A 15,186-nucleotide genomic window follows, 5' to 3' on the forward strand; every position below is an offset into this window, starting at 1 on the left:
AATAACAACAAGAAAGAAGATTTCCATGTGAAAAGTGTGAGTGTTTTGATTATTATTGAAGAAATCGCATATTTCCGTTACCATGGACGAAATGCACATAGTCCTAACATTTGCAAGCGAACAATGACCTAACGAGCGGCCAATGGAAATGTCGCAATATTGTATTTCGTTGATAGATAAGCCAATCAAATTAAAGAACAAAATTAATGTCTGGGATAAAGTAATAAAACTTCTCTTTTCAAACTGCTTTGCTTTTGATATTTTGTTTTACTATTGCATCTTGTTGAACTTAGGTTTTTTAGGGGATGTCCAAAAGGGCTACGTAAGCTCTTCTTGTCACTCAGCGATGAGCCTGCCTGCCAATTAACAGCACATTCTTAAAACGTATAGTACTAATTGACCTTAATTCATCCATGACATCAGGTCATTAGACTGGAAAATGTCGACGTCCCAGAGAAGTATAATTCTGCTTTCGATTTTTATCTGCCAAATATTAATGAGTTGGCCAGTCATAGAATGAATGCCATAAACTGTTTAAAAAGTGGTGATTATGCTAACTGCTTCTTTTGAACATGCTGGATCAGTGATGTATATAAACCTCTCATATGAACATGTTTCAAATCGAAAACCCATTGGAAGTCCTCTTTGTATAATAGTACTTAATATATATTTAAACCCCTTTTCCCTAAAAGTGCCGTAAACAATAACCAGATAAATTTGAAAAAAAAAGTTGGAAGAAAAGTGGTCCTAGATCATATCCAAATGTTATTTGGCTGCCATGATTTTTGACTGGTTGACAAATTTTAGACCTCTCTTTCAACTAGTCCAAATCTTAAGTGGTACTTGTATGAATATATTATTGTATTCTCCTTTAACAAATTGTGTTGCAATTACTGTACCCGATTTTCAAAATAACAGCAGCGATCTCTGATACATTTTCAACTCCTCCTACGAACATATAGAGCCATTCATACCAAACTTGGTAGGGATGTTCATTAAATTGTTATTATCCAAATTTGTGTCTGAAGACAAAGGCCTGTTATATAAGGGTTAACATTGGGCCTGTATGTTCTTTTGACTGCTGATTTGAATATTTTTTTATTTACTGAAAATGTTGAGAAACCGGTCTAACAGAGAATTGTATGTAGTTCGTATCTTGTCAACCATATTTGCTGTATACATTTTTCTTTATCTACTACAGTTTTAGTCAAAATGGAAAACATGGGTACTAATCATCATTAAACGAAAATAATTTCTATAAGCGATTGACCACAAATTATTATGTTTTCAACTATCGGCAAAAAAAAAAAAAAAATGGTAAAAATCGTAATTTCAAGACAAAAACTACAATAAGGAGTCGTCTGACAATTTTTATCAAAAAAATGCAGGTAGTTCTTGGTATTCTAAACAAATTTTCCTATCTATAACGGTATTAAATATAATAGGTAAGACTTGCATTATATCACTTTGTTCTATTTTTAGTATTGGCGACCATGTTGGTTGGGAAACAGGATCATTTTTTTTAACTCGATATTTCTAAGGATAATTGTGAAATGTTTGGTTCCATTTAGGCTTAGTAGTTTCAGAGAAGATTTTTGAAAAACAACAACGACGACGGACGCAAATGATGATAAAATCTCATTAGGCAATTTTGGCTAGGTGATCTCAAAAAGGAGATGGGGTATGATAGTCAATGAAACTGCTATTCACTGGATTCCATATGAAATGGATACAAGTAACTATATGCCCTCGTTCGTTATTATTTATCTATTCATCTGTTATGACTTTCGGAAATGATGTTGTGTGTAAGAAAATATTTGGGGTTGTCCCGTGAATAGTGTCCATGTTTACAGAAATACCTTTTGAAACGCAACCTCATTCTTCGGGTGTGAATCAAGAATTTATTTTTTTAAATTGCTTAGTTAAGACGGAGCAGGCGTCGAATGTAAGCACTACCACATATCCATTCCAATTGATTTATAATAAAGTTGTATATGCAGAAAGTCAAAGGCAATGTTTAAATTTGCTCCTCCGATAAAAATATTAATAAAAACAAATAAACGTTTTTCAAGTTCTCGGAATTTTTAGTTCTTAATGTTCTTTAACTACGTTTTTGATTTAGCCTTCCAACTGTTGTAATTCGAACACAATTGATTAGTCTAATGAAGATAAAACACGCGTCTGCCCGACCAAATTATAAGTCTAGTGTCTTTGGTGATCTATTGTATACCCTTAAGAACCTGAAAAGCAATTAATATATGTGAGCAGCGAAATTGTATGGAATGCAAATTATGTTGTTTAATGCAATCACTGGAGGGTCCATGCGAGTCCTTTTTATTATCAGGAGATGTCATGTAAAAGGAAAAATTAATCATGATCAAGACTGAAAATTGTGTTTTGTTTTTTAATTTTTTATTGCTTCATAGACACTTAAATCTGACAATAAAGCAGAATTTATTTTCAAAATACAATGAATTCATCAGTAACTTGTAACATTAACAATGCAACAATGTTTTGTCAAAATAGAATTCTGATAACGTTGTCAAGCTCAGTTCAAAATCAATGTCACCAAAACATCAATGTGCGGTTAACAAGTTTAACGATCAAGATCAGCATTATCGAGAAAAAGGTAAATACAAATCAAATGTAAAACTGCATGAAAACTATCCACAAAAGGAGAGTACTATGGGCTACTATCAGATAAATATACACAATGTGAACTTAACCGTCAATTGAATTCTGGTTTTGAGAGTCAACCATTCAAAGGCATACAAAACATTACTTCCGATTCTGTAGGATGTCATGAAATAAAGGAAAGCAACATGTATGAATTCCTTCCACCTGTACTCCAAAAAATACTTAAAATAATCACATCTATTATATTATCTACTACGTCTGGAAAAGAATAACCATAACATTTCTGTCACCTAAATACTGCTTGAATTTTAATATATTAGTGGGGCAAAACTATGTGGATAGTAAATGCGCCTTTAAGTTTCTTTAATTACCTTCTTATTTTGTTTTCAGTGAGGAAAACACAATTTCCGAGAGGTTTCTATTGTTGAATAAATTCATATTTTGTTTAGATAAGCTATCATACGGCGTGGGTACTACTTCATTGTTTAAGAATATATGTTTTCCTGTAGACGTCTATTTTGGTAACTTTTAATGTCGGATCGTTTAAAAACAAAGTAACTGTAAATGTAATATATTATAAATTAACAGTACTAATTTCACTGACATTTCATGTCTCTTCAGGGATGCTCGAGGACAATACATTTTAAAATCCAAAACCTCTTACAAACGTTGAAGAGCTGATTAAACCAGAAAGAACCTAAAGTAAAGCTAATTCCGGACAAGGAATCAGAGCTTTCATGCGGGAGATGTGTTCCTTAGTCGAAAATAATTTTAAAATTTTATAACTGTTACAGCAAATTAGTTTTAAACAATATCCGTATTTTCCTGACGTACTACTGTTCTCTGCAGATGACAATGGAAGTCTACAAGCAGTAAGTTTACTTAATTGCAAGTTTTATAAGCCATCCCAGCAGGGTACCCGTATCCATCAAAGGATAATTTATTCCCGTAAACCCATAATCCAAACCGAACTTTATTTCTATGTTCAATATGATGAAATCCTGCTAATATAGGCACACTGAAAGTGCTAAAATTATTCATCCCTTCAGAAATGCTAAACATACTTCGAATATTGGAAGAATTTCCATCCAGCAAAAAACCATCAACAGCATCTCTCCGTACTGTTATGCTTATAAAGCTGTCAAATGCTTTTGGAACAACGAAATCATATTTATTAAGATATTGATTTACTCCTGGAATCGTCATCATAAACGAATCTCCTTTTCCTCTTTCTAACCCATGTGGATATGAGATGACAAGTATGTCAGCCGATGATAAAATAAGAGAAACAGTGTTGTAGTAAAAATCCAAGAAATCTCTTGCGTTTAGTGTTTTTGATATTGTCTTTTTACCAGTTTTAATGGTTAAATAAGTACTGTTTATCGCCTGAATACGAACAGTGTTATTCAAACGTGTCGATATATGTGGTGTTATGAACAGATTATCTAGTTGGTTAGTTGGTAATACCAATTCAATGAATGGTTGACAACCACCTGTGTTGATTTTTTGTGGTACTGCAAAGTTACACCGATTACCACTGACCACAATAACTGGTTTTGAAGCTGTAACCAAAGTTCCTGATAGGTCAGAAGCATGTGATAACTGAAAAGTGTTATATTTGTTTATAACAATTCTAATTGTGTCGTTGTTATTATATTGCTTGCTTTTATACGTTATAAAACCGTTTTCCAATTTTAAATTTATACTGACAGCTGTATTTTGAAAAACTGGTGAAAGTGCCAATATATTCTTATTGTAACTTTCCAAAAATAAAGGTAAGGTCGGTATAATGTATTTTGTAGAGGCAAATTTCATAGGCATGGATAAGAATCCCTCAGAGAACTGGTTCCCATAATAAAATCCGTAAACATTTATTCTCACATCGGAGAGAAGTCCTACTCCTGCTAAATGTATCCCATCAGACGGGATAACACTGATACTCAGACTATATTCTGTATTATTTTTGTCAATGATGATAGACTGATTTGTATGGTTGAAATAGCGTAATGAAAGACGTGCAGTATTTTCTGATGCTACCAAAACGGTCCGCGTAGTATATCGTTCTCCTGCGTGAAAAATTACCATGAACCTTGTGTCTTTTCCATCTGTAAATATTTTATGAAATAACATTAATCATTTACAAGTTATGCATAAGTAGAATACTATTAATTTCGTTTTAACATAATTCATACTCGTTTCTTACGAGCATCTTTTGCATTTACTAATAATTTGTTTAAAAAGATATATGGCTTGCTTGTTTTGCCTAAAACAAGCAGTTAGAATAGAACAACGACTAGTCCCATATGTCGTGATATCGATACATTAAAATTATGTAGCACCTGTTTTTACAAAAAAAGACGTCACTGTTATCACCATTTCTAACAATTTTCTTTTATCTTCTGTTGTTCAAAAACATTTAGAAATTTACAATATTCGTAGTAAGTTCATATCATTATCAAAACTCTATTCAATATTTCGAGAGGTCTACAGCTTTTCTGTAGCTGCATTGACAATACTATATACGGTTTTGGGTCTTTTTAAAGATGTTGTAAATCAATGTGTAGCAAAAAAAGGAATTGAAAATAAATTAAAAACCAATTGTTCATAGAACAATTAAAGGTCTTTCCACCGTAAAGATTCACTTTGTATGAAAATAATAAAATTCGGTTTAAAATGTCATTTCCAGCATCAAATGATAGCTTGTTGTACGCTGATTAAAAAAATATAAAGTTCATATACACTTTCGTTTTAAATAAGGGAGATAATTTGTTACTTCCGGTTTGATAAATGTCACTTCCGGTATTATTTGAATGTTAACTTGACACTGATTCCAAAAATATATAGTTCTATATACTTTTATATTAAATAAGTACAAAAAATAGCTACTTCCGGTTTAAACAGGGTCACTTCCGGTTGGCTTTTCCAAGGTAAAATGGCTTGCAACGAATGCAAAAAGTCCCATGGCTTTATCATGTATGCATATGAGGTTAAAGCAAAGGTCAAAATCTAGAACGTCAAATTTACTTATGACCTTGAGCTCAATTTCAAGGTCATTAACCAAGGACCTCAAATTTACTTATGACCTTGAGCTCAATTTCAAGGTCATAAACCAAGGACCTCAAATCAAAAGACCCTAAGTCTTAATTATATATGGTTAATGAGTTATATCTCCATACGCGTATTTTTAAATACAAGAGGGGAGAAAACTTTAATTTAATGTTAGCGTACCCTTTAAACCAAAATGTATGTGTTAAGACATGTCGCAACTAACAATTTAGTTATAATTATTTGTCGATATCTTATACAGTTTCTAAAAAGAAGTGAAAATAAGCTAAAATTAAAATTAAGAACATGACCTTGACCTTTGACCTTGACCTTATTTTCTTTTTTTTTTGGACCAAGGACCTCAATTCAAAAGACCCTAGGTCTCTATCACTTATGGTCTACCAGTTACAATTACATTTTTCTTATTTCAAATACAAAATGGGAAATAACTCTCTTATGGAGTCTCCAAACCGCTTCGGTCAAAATTATTTTTAAGATCCTGAGGATATAACGAGCAAATTGGTGAAATAATTTTGTCGTTATCTTTAACGGTTGCGAAGGAGATGCGCACACCAGAAAAACAGTGTTTAGGGAGATAACTCTTACAATGAAAAGTGTTCGGCTAAACAGGGTCAGTTTCAAAATTGCAATAACTGTTCGATATCATATGCAAAAAATCTAAGCGACATATTGCGAAACCACAAAGCACCGTAAGAAAAATGTGGCGGAACAAGAAAAAACTAATAACTAAAAACCAATTGTTCAGTGAACAATGAAGGTCTTTCCACAAAAAAACATGTATTTTAATATGAAATTAGTAAAATTCGTTTTGAAATGTCATTTCCAGCTTCAAATGACAGCTTATTGTACGCTGATTCCAAAAATATATGGTTTCTATACAATGTTTTTTAAATAAGGGAGATAATTTGTTACTTCTGGTTTGAAAAATGTTACTTTCGGTATTATTCAAACGTTTAATTGACACTGATACCAAAAATATCTGTTTCTATAAACTTTTACATTAATTAAGTACAAAAAAAAGCTACTTCCGGTTTACACAAGGTCACTTCCGGTTGACTTTTCTAAGGTTAAATGGCTTGAAACCTAATGTAAAAGTCCCATGGATTTATCATGTATACATATGAGGTAAAAGCAAAGGTCAAAATCTAGAACGTCAATTTAACCTATGACCTTGAGCTCAATTTCAAGGTCATCAACCAAGGACCTAAAATCAAAAGACTCTAGGACTTAATTATATTTGGTTCATGAGTTATATCACCATATGCATATTTCCAAATAAAAGAGGGGAGAAAACTCTAATTTGATGTAAGCGTACCCTTTAAACCAAAATGTATGTGTTATGACATGTCGCAACAAACAATTAAGTAAAAATTTGGACCAACGACCTCAAATCAAAAGACCCTAGGTCCCTATCACTTATGGTTTACCAATTACAATTACATTTTACTTATTCTAAATACAGAAGGGGAAATAACTCTCATATGGAGTTTCCGAACCGCTTCGGTCAAAAATATTCTTAAGATCCTGAGGATATAACGAGCAAATTGGTGAAATAATTTTGTCGTTATCTTTAACGGTTGCGAAGGAGATGCGTAAACAAGAAAAACAGTGTTTGGGGAGATAACTCTTACAATAAAAAGTGTTCGGCTTAACAGGGTCAGTTTCAAAATCGTAATAACTGTTCGATATATGCAAAAAATCTAAGCACCGTCAGAAAAAAATGGCGGAAGAAGAAAAAAAAAATAATAATAATCAGAACAAATACAATAGGTCTTTCCACAGAAAAGTGGAAAGACCTAATAAAAATTAAAAACCAATTATTCAGGAAACAATTGAAGGTCTTTCCACAGCAATTTTTAAATTTATTCAGAAGAAGCTAGTGAATGTTTACTCAAAGTTAAAATTGGCATCTTATCATCAGTTTCTTCATACTGATGCGATAAATAAGTGGTTTCTATATACTTCTGAGTGACATAAGAGAAATAATTAGCTACTTCCGGTGAAGTAAATGTCACTTCCGGTCTCATATAATAGTTTCTTTCACACTGATTCCAAAAATGTATAGTTATACTTTTGCTTGTAAACCAGGAGATAATTGGCCACTTCCGGTTTATCGAAAATCATTTCTAGTCTTCAGTGATAAGTTAATGTATTAAAATTACAAAAATATATGGATTCCAAGTACTTTTCCATGAAGAAAGTGCAAAAATCCCTACTTCCGGTTTTCTCAAGGTCACTTCCGGTTGTCATTTTTCAAGGTCATATGTCATCCAACCTTTTGTAAAAGGTCATATAGCTTTTTAATGAACCAAGTTGAAGTAATAATCAATTAATCTTATAATTGGACATTTCAGGGGCACTAACTCCTATAAGATGCAATTAGATTGTTTCAGACCAAATGTAGCATATCTTCATTACAATAAAGCAAACATTTTGCACTTGTTGTTTCATATATATCTTTAAAAGTGTTTGAGAAAATGCAAATACAAGGAAAAGTCAAAATCGAGAACTTGACCTTGACCTTTGACCTTGACTTTATTTTCTAAGTTAGGACCTAGGGACCTCAAATAAAGAGATTCCAGGGTTATACGGTTAACGGTTTATGAGTTAAAAAAACATACAGACAAATTTATTTGGTAAAAGTAGATAACTCCTTTAAAATTCATCGAATCGCTTCGATCCAAATTAGCCAAAAATTCCCGAGGATGTAACAAACATTTTTTTCTTTTGTTACGAAGGAGATGCACACACTTGATTAACAGTGAATAGGGAGATAACTCTTACAAAGAAAATTGTTCGGCTTAGAATGGGTAAAAATTAAAAGCGCATAAACTGTATGATACTATATAAGAAATATCTTAGCGACATATTGCGAAACAAAAATTTTATGCGATAACAAAATTTGGCGGAAGAAAAAAAAATAATAATCAGAACAAATACAATAGGTCTTTCCACAGAAAAATGGAAAGACCTAATAATCAGAAGAAAATCAATAGGTCTTTCCTAAGAAAAGTGGAAAGACCTAATAAAGAGATTATGAATAAAAACAAGAAACAAAATAATAAAAACAACATTTTTTACAAGGTCATACTTTGCTTTCATCTAATTGACATTCAAAATTTCAAGTCACAACATCCATAGATATTGTATACAAAAAGTCCATTTTACAAAAATTTGACAATCGCTTCCCAAATTTTACTAAAGCACTGAACCGTTCATGACTGCTGCAATTTGCGGTTGTAGTTTAGGGTATTTCGCTTTTATTTAGGGCAGAGCCAATCACTCGTAAATATGAGCATACAAATAAAACTTTATACCATGGTTAGTAAACGGAGACACTCAAGAAGAAAAAGTCAGATGAATTCTCTTTCCGGTAATCTGTGAAAATTTGAGTTGTAGGTCAATAAAAACACACGTGTTTAGGGAAGAGTAAAACGCATTAATTTCAATATAAAACAGTGAGATTCAAAAATATGATGTTGCTGGGAAAGAACCACTTTCCTCCTATAAATTAAAATAATCAAAAATAAAAAGAAAAATTAAAGAAAGACATCCAAAAAAGATTAGTGGTCGGTGTAAAATCATAAATTCAGGAAATATACGGTTATGCTGCTTAGCATTGCATTTTCTCAAGTAAAGTGGCTAGGAGAAAAATTTAGTTTCCTATACATCAAACTATAACGTATTATTTTAGGTAGTTTTCAAGACCTAGTCCGATTGCTGGGTCGTTCAGATGAAAGGCAGACACAATTATTTGAATTCTTTACAAAATTCTAGCGTTCCAATAAATGAATAACTGCACCAAATTAATACATTTAGATATTGAATTGAATGATTCCTATTTCATACAAAAAAATGCAAGTACGAAAACGACACTACACGTTTATCTTTTTTTTTACCCGGTCAGGGATCAAACTCACTTCTTCCAACATTGAAGGCAGACGCAGCGCCACAAAAACATGAAGACTGTTATTTTGCACAACATTTTAATAACTTAACAAAATATATTAAGTTTTTTTCATAACTGAAGCATCTATTTTAAAAGGTTACAACCAATACCTTAATTGTCGTCTTGTAATTAGACAAACCATTTTAGAATAGGATTTTAAAACTGGCAAATTTTAGTTTTAACCGTGGTTTTAACAATAGTCAGTGGGACACAAATACTGGAGTCGAGTATAAACTATGATAAAAAAACGCAAGTTTCTTTTTATCCGAATAACCACACTATCCTTAAACGGCAGAACATCTCTCCTGACTTTTCAGCAATGTTCGCAAACGAAATAATTGATACCTGAATCTGTCATACAACAGCTGAAGAGCCGTATGTTATTTGTGTCATTCTCTTTATAATAAACAGTGGCACTTTTACGTCTTGAAACCACGTCAGAACTGCATTTTCATGACTTGTAAAATCATATCGTTTACTTAGCTGTTTTCAAACTCAAACTACAGCGGCAACGACAACTTGGACAACTAGGTTATATATAAATATAGTATCTGCATCCGAATGATGTCTTTCTTGGTCGGCAAAATTAGAGTTCTAACACATTTGAAGATATACTTATTCAGTTCATCCTTATCTAATTATATATATATGCCAATGACTTTTGTTGGCACAAATATCTTGGTGCGTACCTCTTTACTTGAAACAACTCTGCAATATATTCACTAACTTTCATAGCCAACCTATACATATAATATCCTTAAATCAGCGTGAGGTTAAATAATATCTTATATAATTTTTGGCGGATAGGTGAAAAGGACGGAGAACGGTAAAGTGTATAAAATGAGGTGCTCGATTCTTCATTTTATCTCGAAATTAAAACTGTTAAAGATTTATTTTCTTTCATGAACGTCCAAACAAAGGAAACCTTGAAATCAATGACATCAATGATATCAGCTCATTCGTTTTGGTACCTAAGATAAATTTGGCTATAATTTGTTGGTCAATTGTGGTCATACTGCTCATATGTGTTTATGTACTTATACAACATTTGCTATACATTTTTTGTCTATAAGCTCATTAGTCAGTGTTTTGGTACTGACATGATCTACAACATTCTTTTTTAAATTCACCTTTTTTTAATTAAGAAATTATTAAAACAAACTACTGTTCGAAATTGCCTCAGCCAAAAAGGACCTTAGATAGATTAGACTAATATTTTAGGTTCTTTTCTGGTCATAAAGCTGTTCGTGTGTTTAAGAACTACTACAGTATTGGCTTTAACAATTTTTGGTTCGAGCGTTCCTGATAAAAGTTAATCCAAAATGATGCTCCGAACGGACCAAATTTATAAACTGTTATTTTCTCATTTTATATCTTACCTGAATATTCACAGTGTTTACCGAAGAATCCCGCTGAACATTGGCATCTGTTACTATCATTACACCTCTGCTTGATTTCACCATTGTGACACATTGTATAATTATCTGGAATAAATTTAATATGTTTTAATGATAGATAAACTCATCATAGATATCAGGTACCAGACGCGCGTTTTCTCCACTAAAGACGCATAAGAGACGCTCGAACCCAAAAAAAGTTAAAAAGGCCAAATAACATACAAAAAAAAAGTATAACAAAAATAAACTCCAAAGTAAATCCAAAAAGGTGAAGTCCATAAAAACTGGCACAATCAAACGTTATCAATCAACAAAACGGGTGAAAAACAAATTCAGTACAGGTATTTCCAAAGAAAATGGTGGGTTTTATAGCTACCTAAACTGTCCTCTCGTATGACAAAGTAGAAGAGCATTGCGGACCTATGATATTTTAAAGGCATTGAATAAAGAGGCATTAATAACAAAATGTGTAAACGTCATCTATTTAAATGTAAATGTGATAGTAATGTATGTGAACACTCATTTCAGAGTTATAAACCCTTTCACTAGACGTGCAACAAAAAAAATGTTTTAATCAAAATGAACAGGTAAATTGGGTGGACTGAGTGCGTTGTACATGTTATTGAGTGGGGTTGCTATTTTGATAGATTATAATAGGAACACGATTATTTATCAATATAGCCTGAAATATTGAAATATAAGGATGATGACATTTAATAAATAAATTCAGGCGACAGTAGTATAACAATGATCAGATCTAGTAAATTGATTAGGAAAAGACACGATTCAAGATAACAAACAAAAACCGAGTGAATTGCATGAACTCTAAAAGACCTAAACCGGGGATTTAGACAATGTACACATGTCCTGCTATGCATTATTTTCAATGTTTCCTTTTTTGCAATGTCCAATGCATTAATCTTGATTGAGATAAATGAGATGTGAACTACTGTCTAAAATGATAAGTTTACATGGTTAAGCATGTCATGAAGATAGCTTAAAGCGAAAACACTTATTTTATTTACACGATCTTCTTTTACAGAAGGTGTCGCATGAATTATGTAAGATAAGTACAAGAAAACGTTTATTAGCAAGGACATGCCTTCATTTTCAAATACATTAGCTGTGAATTGTAATATCATCTGGTCAATGAATTTCTGGATAATTTTGATTATAATTTGGGTGCTCTTGTATCTATTGTGGTTCTCAACAGATATTGTTTTGTCGACCTAGAATGAAGTTTCTTTAAATACATACAATGAAACATATGTACGACTTTGAGGTGCGTTGAGACATTTAAGTGCAATAGTCACGTGGACGTGGTCTGCGCCGAGTTGCAATGGTACTATCGAGATGCAATCCAGAACTTTGATAATATAAGAATAAAACGATTGTATGTATTTTTATGTCGAACTATTTGTATCATTGCTTAATCATGCTATAACAACATTTGTGACAAAGCTGATGATATTTGTTTTTGTAAACGTTTATTTTCCTGGTATAGTAAAGTTTTAAACAAGTGTAACCTATAAACCAGGACCCGAACCGGCATCATCCCTACATCTGATTTAAGTAATTTAACCAGCATGAGACACTCAAGTAATTGATAAATACATTAATCAATTTATCTAAATAGACAAATAAACTTTCATCCACGAAATATACCACTGGACTCTAACGCTCATACATGATTGAATAATTTCACATTCTTTTTTGTTTCAAACGTGGCATATATAGATATGTGATAGTTTTATAAAATGCGCTCTCTTTGTTTTCACTTTCCCGCAGTTTCGTCCCATTTTTCTTTTCAATTGCTGCCAATTTCATATCAATATCTGCCATTTTAATATCAATATTTGCTAATTTCTGCTTTAGCTGAGCTAAAATAAAAATAAAACTTTCAAACCAGGGACATGTGTTACAGCAAACAGCAAGTAATGATTTTTCGTTTCATTAACGGCATCAGTTTTACTATAATTGGATTTTCATTTATTGGTAAAAAATAATGTTTTGGCGATCACCTTGAAATTAATTCAAATAACATATAAAATCATTGTTCTTTTTTTCTATTATTGTTTTAAGATGACAATAAATTATCAAGTCACATTTGAAAGTTTAAAAATGAGGAGATGTTGTTTGATTGCTCATCAAAAAACTCTCCACCAAAGAACAATGGATTGTAATATAAACAGCTGCGGGGTCACTGAACAGCTTTCGATTATTAGCAAAACCCAAACGATATAGTGAGCTATCCAAGGTTTTTTGCTTTAAACTTTACGAAATTTTAATCTATTTCTTTTAGAATAAGTTATATACAAATGCAATGGAATAATAATTGTCATTTCAACGGATTTATGAAAACCAAAATCAATTATCTTGTAGAATTTTATGTTATAAAAATGCTTTTCCAATCCGTTATGAATGCCACTTATCACATGTTTAGTGCTTAATTTGACGAAGATTGAGAGTTCATAGCTGTTTTACATTGTATGATTTCGTGCCGAAATTACTTCCCTGCCTAACATCAATGTGATAGTGTTGTGGAAACGGTAATTTGCAGAGTCGTCATCTACTTTTTATTTAATCAAAAACAAGTCAAGAATTGTGTGATAGTGGTATCGTATTATTCTGTTACACATAATTTATATAAACTTCTCAAAAAAATATTTTCATGTGTTTAAAAATTTATACTTCAAATGTACATACTTCAGTTATTAATAATAGATAAAAGATTATAATATAGCCATACATCCAATCGAAGAGATATAAAAGTGCTTCCGTCAGCTGAGTTAGGTACAAAAAAGGGCAATGTAATGCCAGGGGAAAAACTGTCGTTAGAGTAGCGTTCAGATATCACCTACTGGTGGAGTTTGCTGCTTTTAGTGGAAATCATATTGTTTTATCTTTTGTGTTAATTTTTTGCCTTTAGCTACAGTAGCTGCAATTGCAATAATTTTGGAGATTTTGTAATAAAATTTGAAGTTATGTTAAAAAAGATTCGATTGTGATTAAGCCGGAATTAACCAACACTTAAATATATCTTGATGAAAACATAGAATCAAAAATACGTATTTATTACCAGGTTGTATATCGTCTCTGGCTTTTGGGGAATAGTAACCATATAAGCATATCTAAAGTTGAATTAAATTGATAATATCCCGTGGATATAGGGAATAAGGAACGTATCGATAAAACAATAAATGTCTTTTTCATAATTGCGTCCTTTTATCCATTTTGAAATAGTTGATGCCATAAAGCTAAGATTGTGTACAGCTCGTATGAATTATGAATGGCAAACAATTACAATTTATAGCATTTGTTCAATTTAAATGACCAGAATAACAATCTTGAGAAAATGAAACTATTTACTGCAGTTTGACGATAAAATTTTATAGGTTCATCATATACCTGTATGGTACTATTTCCTTTCAGGACGATAGGTCTTTCTTAAATTTTGCAGAAACAACCCGGACGATACCAAGTTTAAATAAAGTGGGTTTCTATGCATAAAATAATAACCTATGTTGAAATCCAGTTTGTTGAAACATTGAATTATTTAATAGTAATCGTGGGGTTTTTTTGTTTGCCAATAAGCATTTTACTGTATCATTTTCCATCATTAATAATTCTTTAAAGGTTTTAGACAGAACCAATGCTTTCCTCCTTATATTAGATAAAACGCAGAAATAATGTAATGTTCTGTTAATATATCGTTACGATATAGGGACATTACAGTATGCATTATCAATAAGTGAATTGATTGTTGTAATTTTATCGACAGTATGATTTGCAATGCATAATTGATTTTATTAATTTTGGAGAAGAATGTCTTTGAAGGCATATTATATATTCTTGAGAGGTATTTACGGATTTTGATGAAATTTTGTAGGCATATAGAACTTGTTTAACTTCGTCTGAATATTGTAAAAAGAATACTGATGTAATTGTACTATTCATATTTCTAGAAGTAGGTCAATAAATGTTTTTTTTACAGCACTGGGTCGATACCTCACGCAGATTAAGTCGCTATTTATTTCTGTATTACCTAAAACAGTAAAGTAGATAACAGTCAATATAAATCCAGTTGACAACATATATGTGGTCACATTGTAGTGCCAGACAGTTTGTTTTTATCCA

General features: G+C 31.8%; 1 protein-coding gene across 1 annotated transcript; it reads right to left on the reverse strand.

Moving 5' to 3' along the window:
* Positions 1-2,423: 2,423 nt before the first annotated feature.
* LOC127726650 (uncharacterized) lies at positions 2,424-11,135 on the reverse strand. The gene is made up of 2 exons (XM_052234091.1): positions 11,032-11,135; positions 2,424-4,742 (listed from the first exon to the last, which is right to left on the reverse strand). The coding sequence occupies exons 1-2, from the start codon at positions 11,123-11,125 to the stop codon at positions 3,520-3,522; spliced, it is 1,317 nt and encodes a 438-aa protein (XP_052090051.1). The 5' UTR covers positions 11,126-11,135; the 3' UTR covers positions 2,424-3,519.
* Positions 11,136-15,186: the final 4,051 nt, after the last annotated feature.

Source organism: Mytilus californianus, unplaced genomic scaffold, assembly GCF_021869535.1.
Source record: "Mytilus californianus isolate M0D057914Y unplaced genomic scaffold, xbMytCali1.0.p SCAF_18, whole genome shotgun sequence".
Taxonomy (NCBI): domain Eukaryota; kingdom Metazoa; phylum Mollusca; class Bivalvia; order Mytilida; family Mytilidae; genus Mytilus; species Mytilus californianus.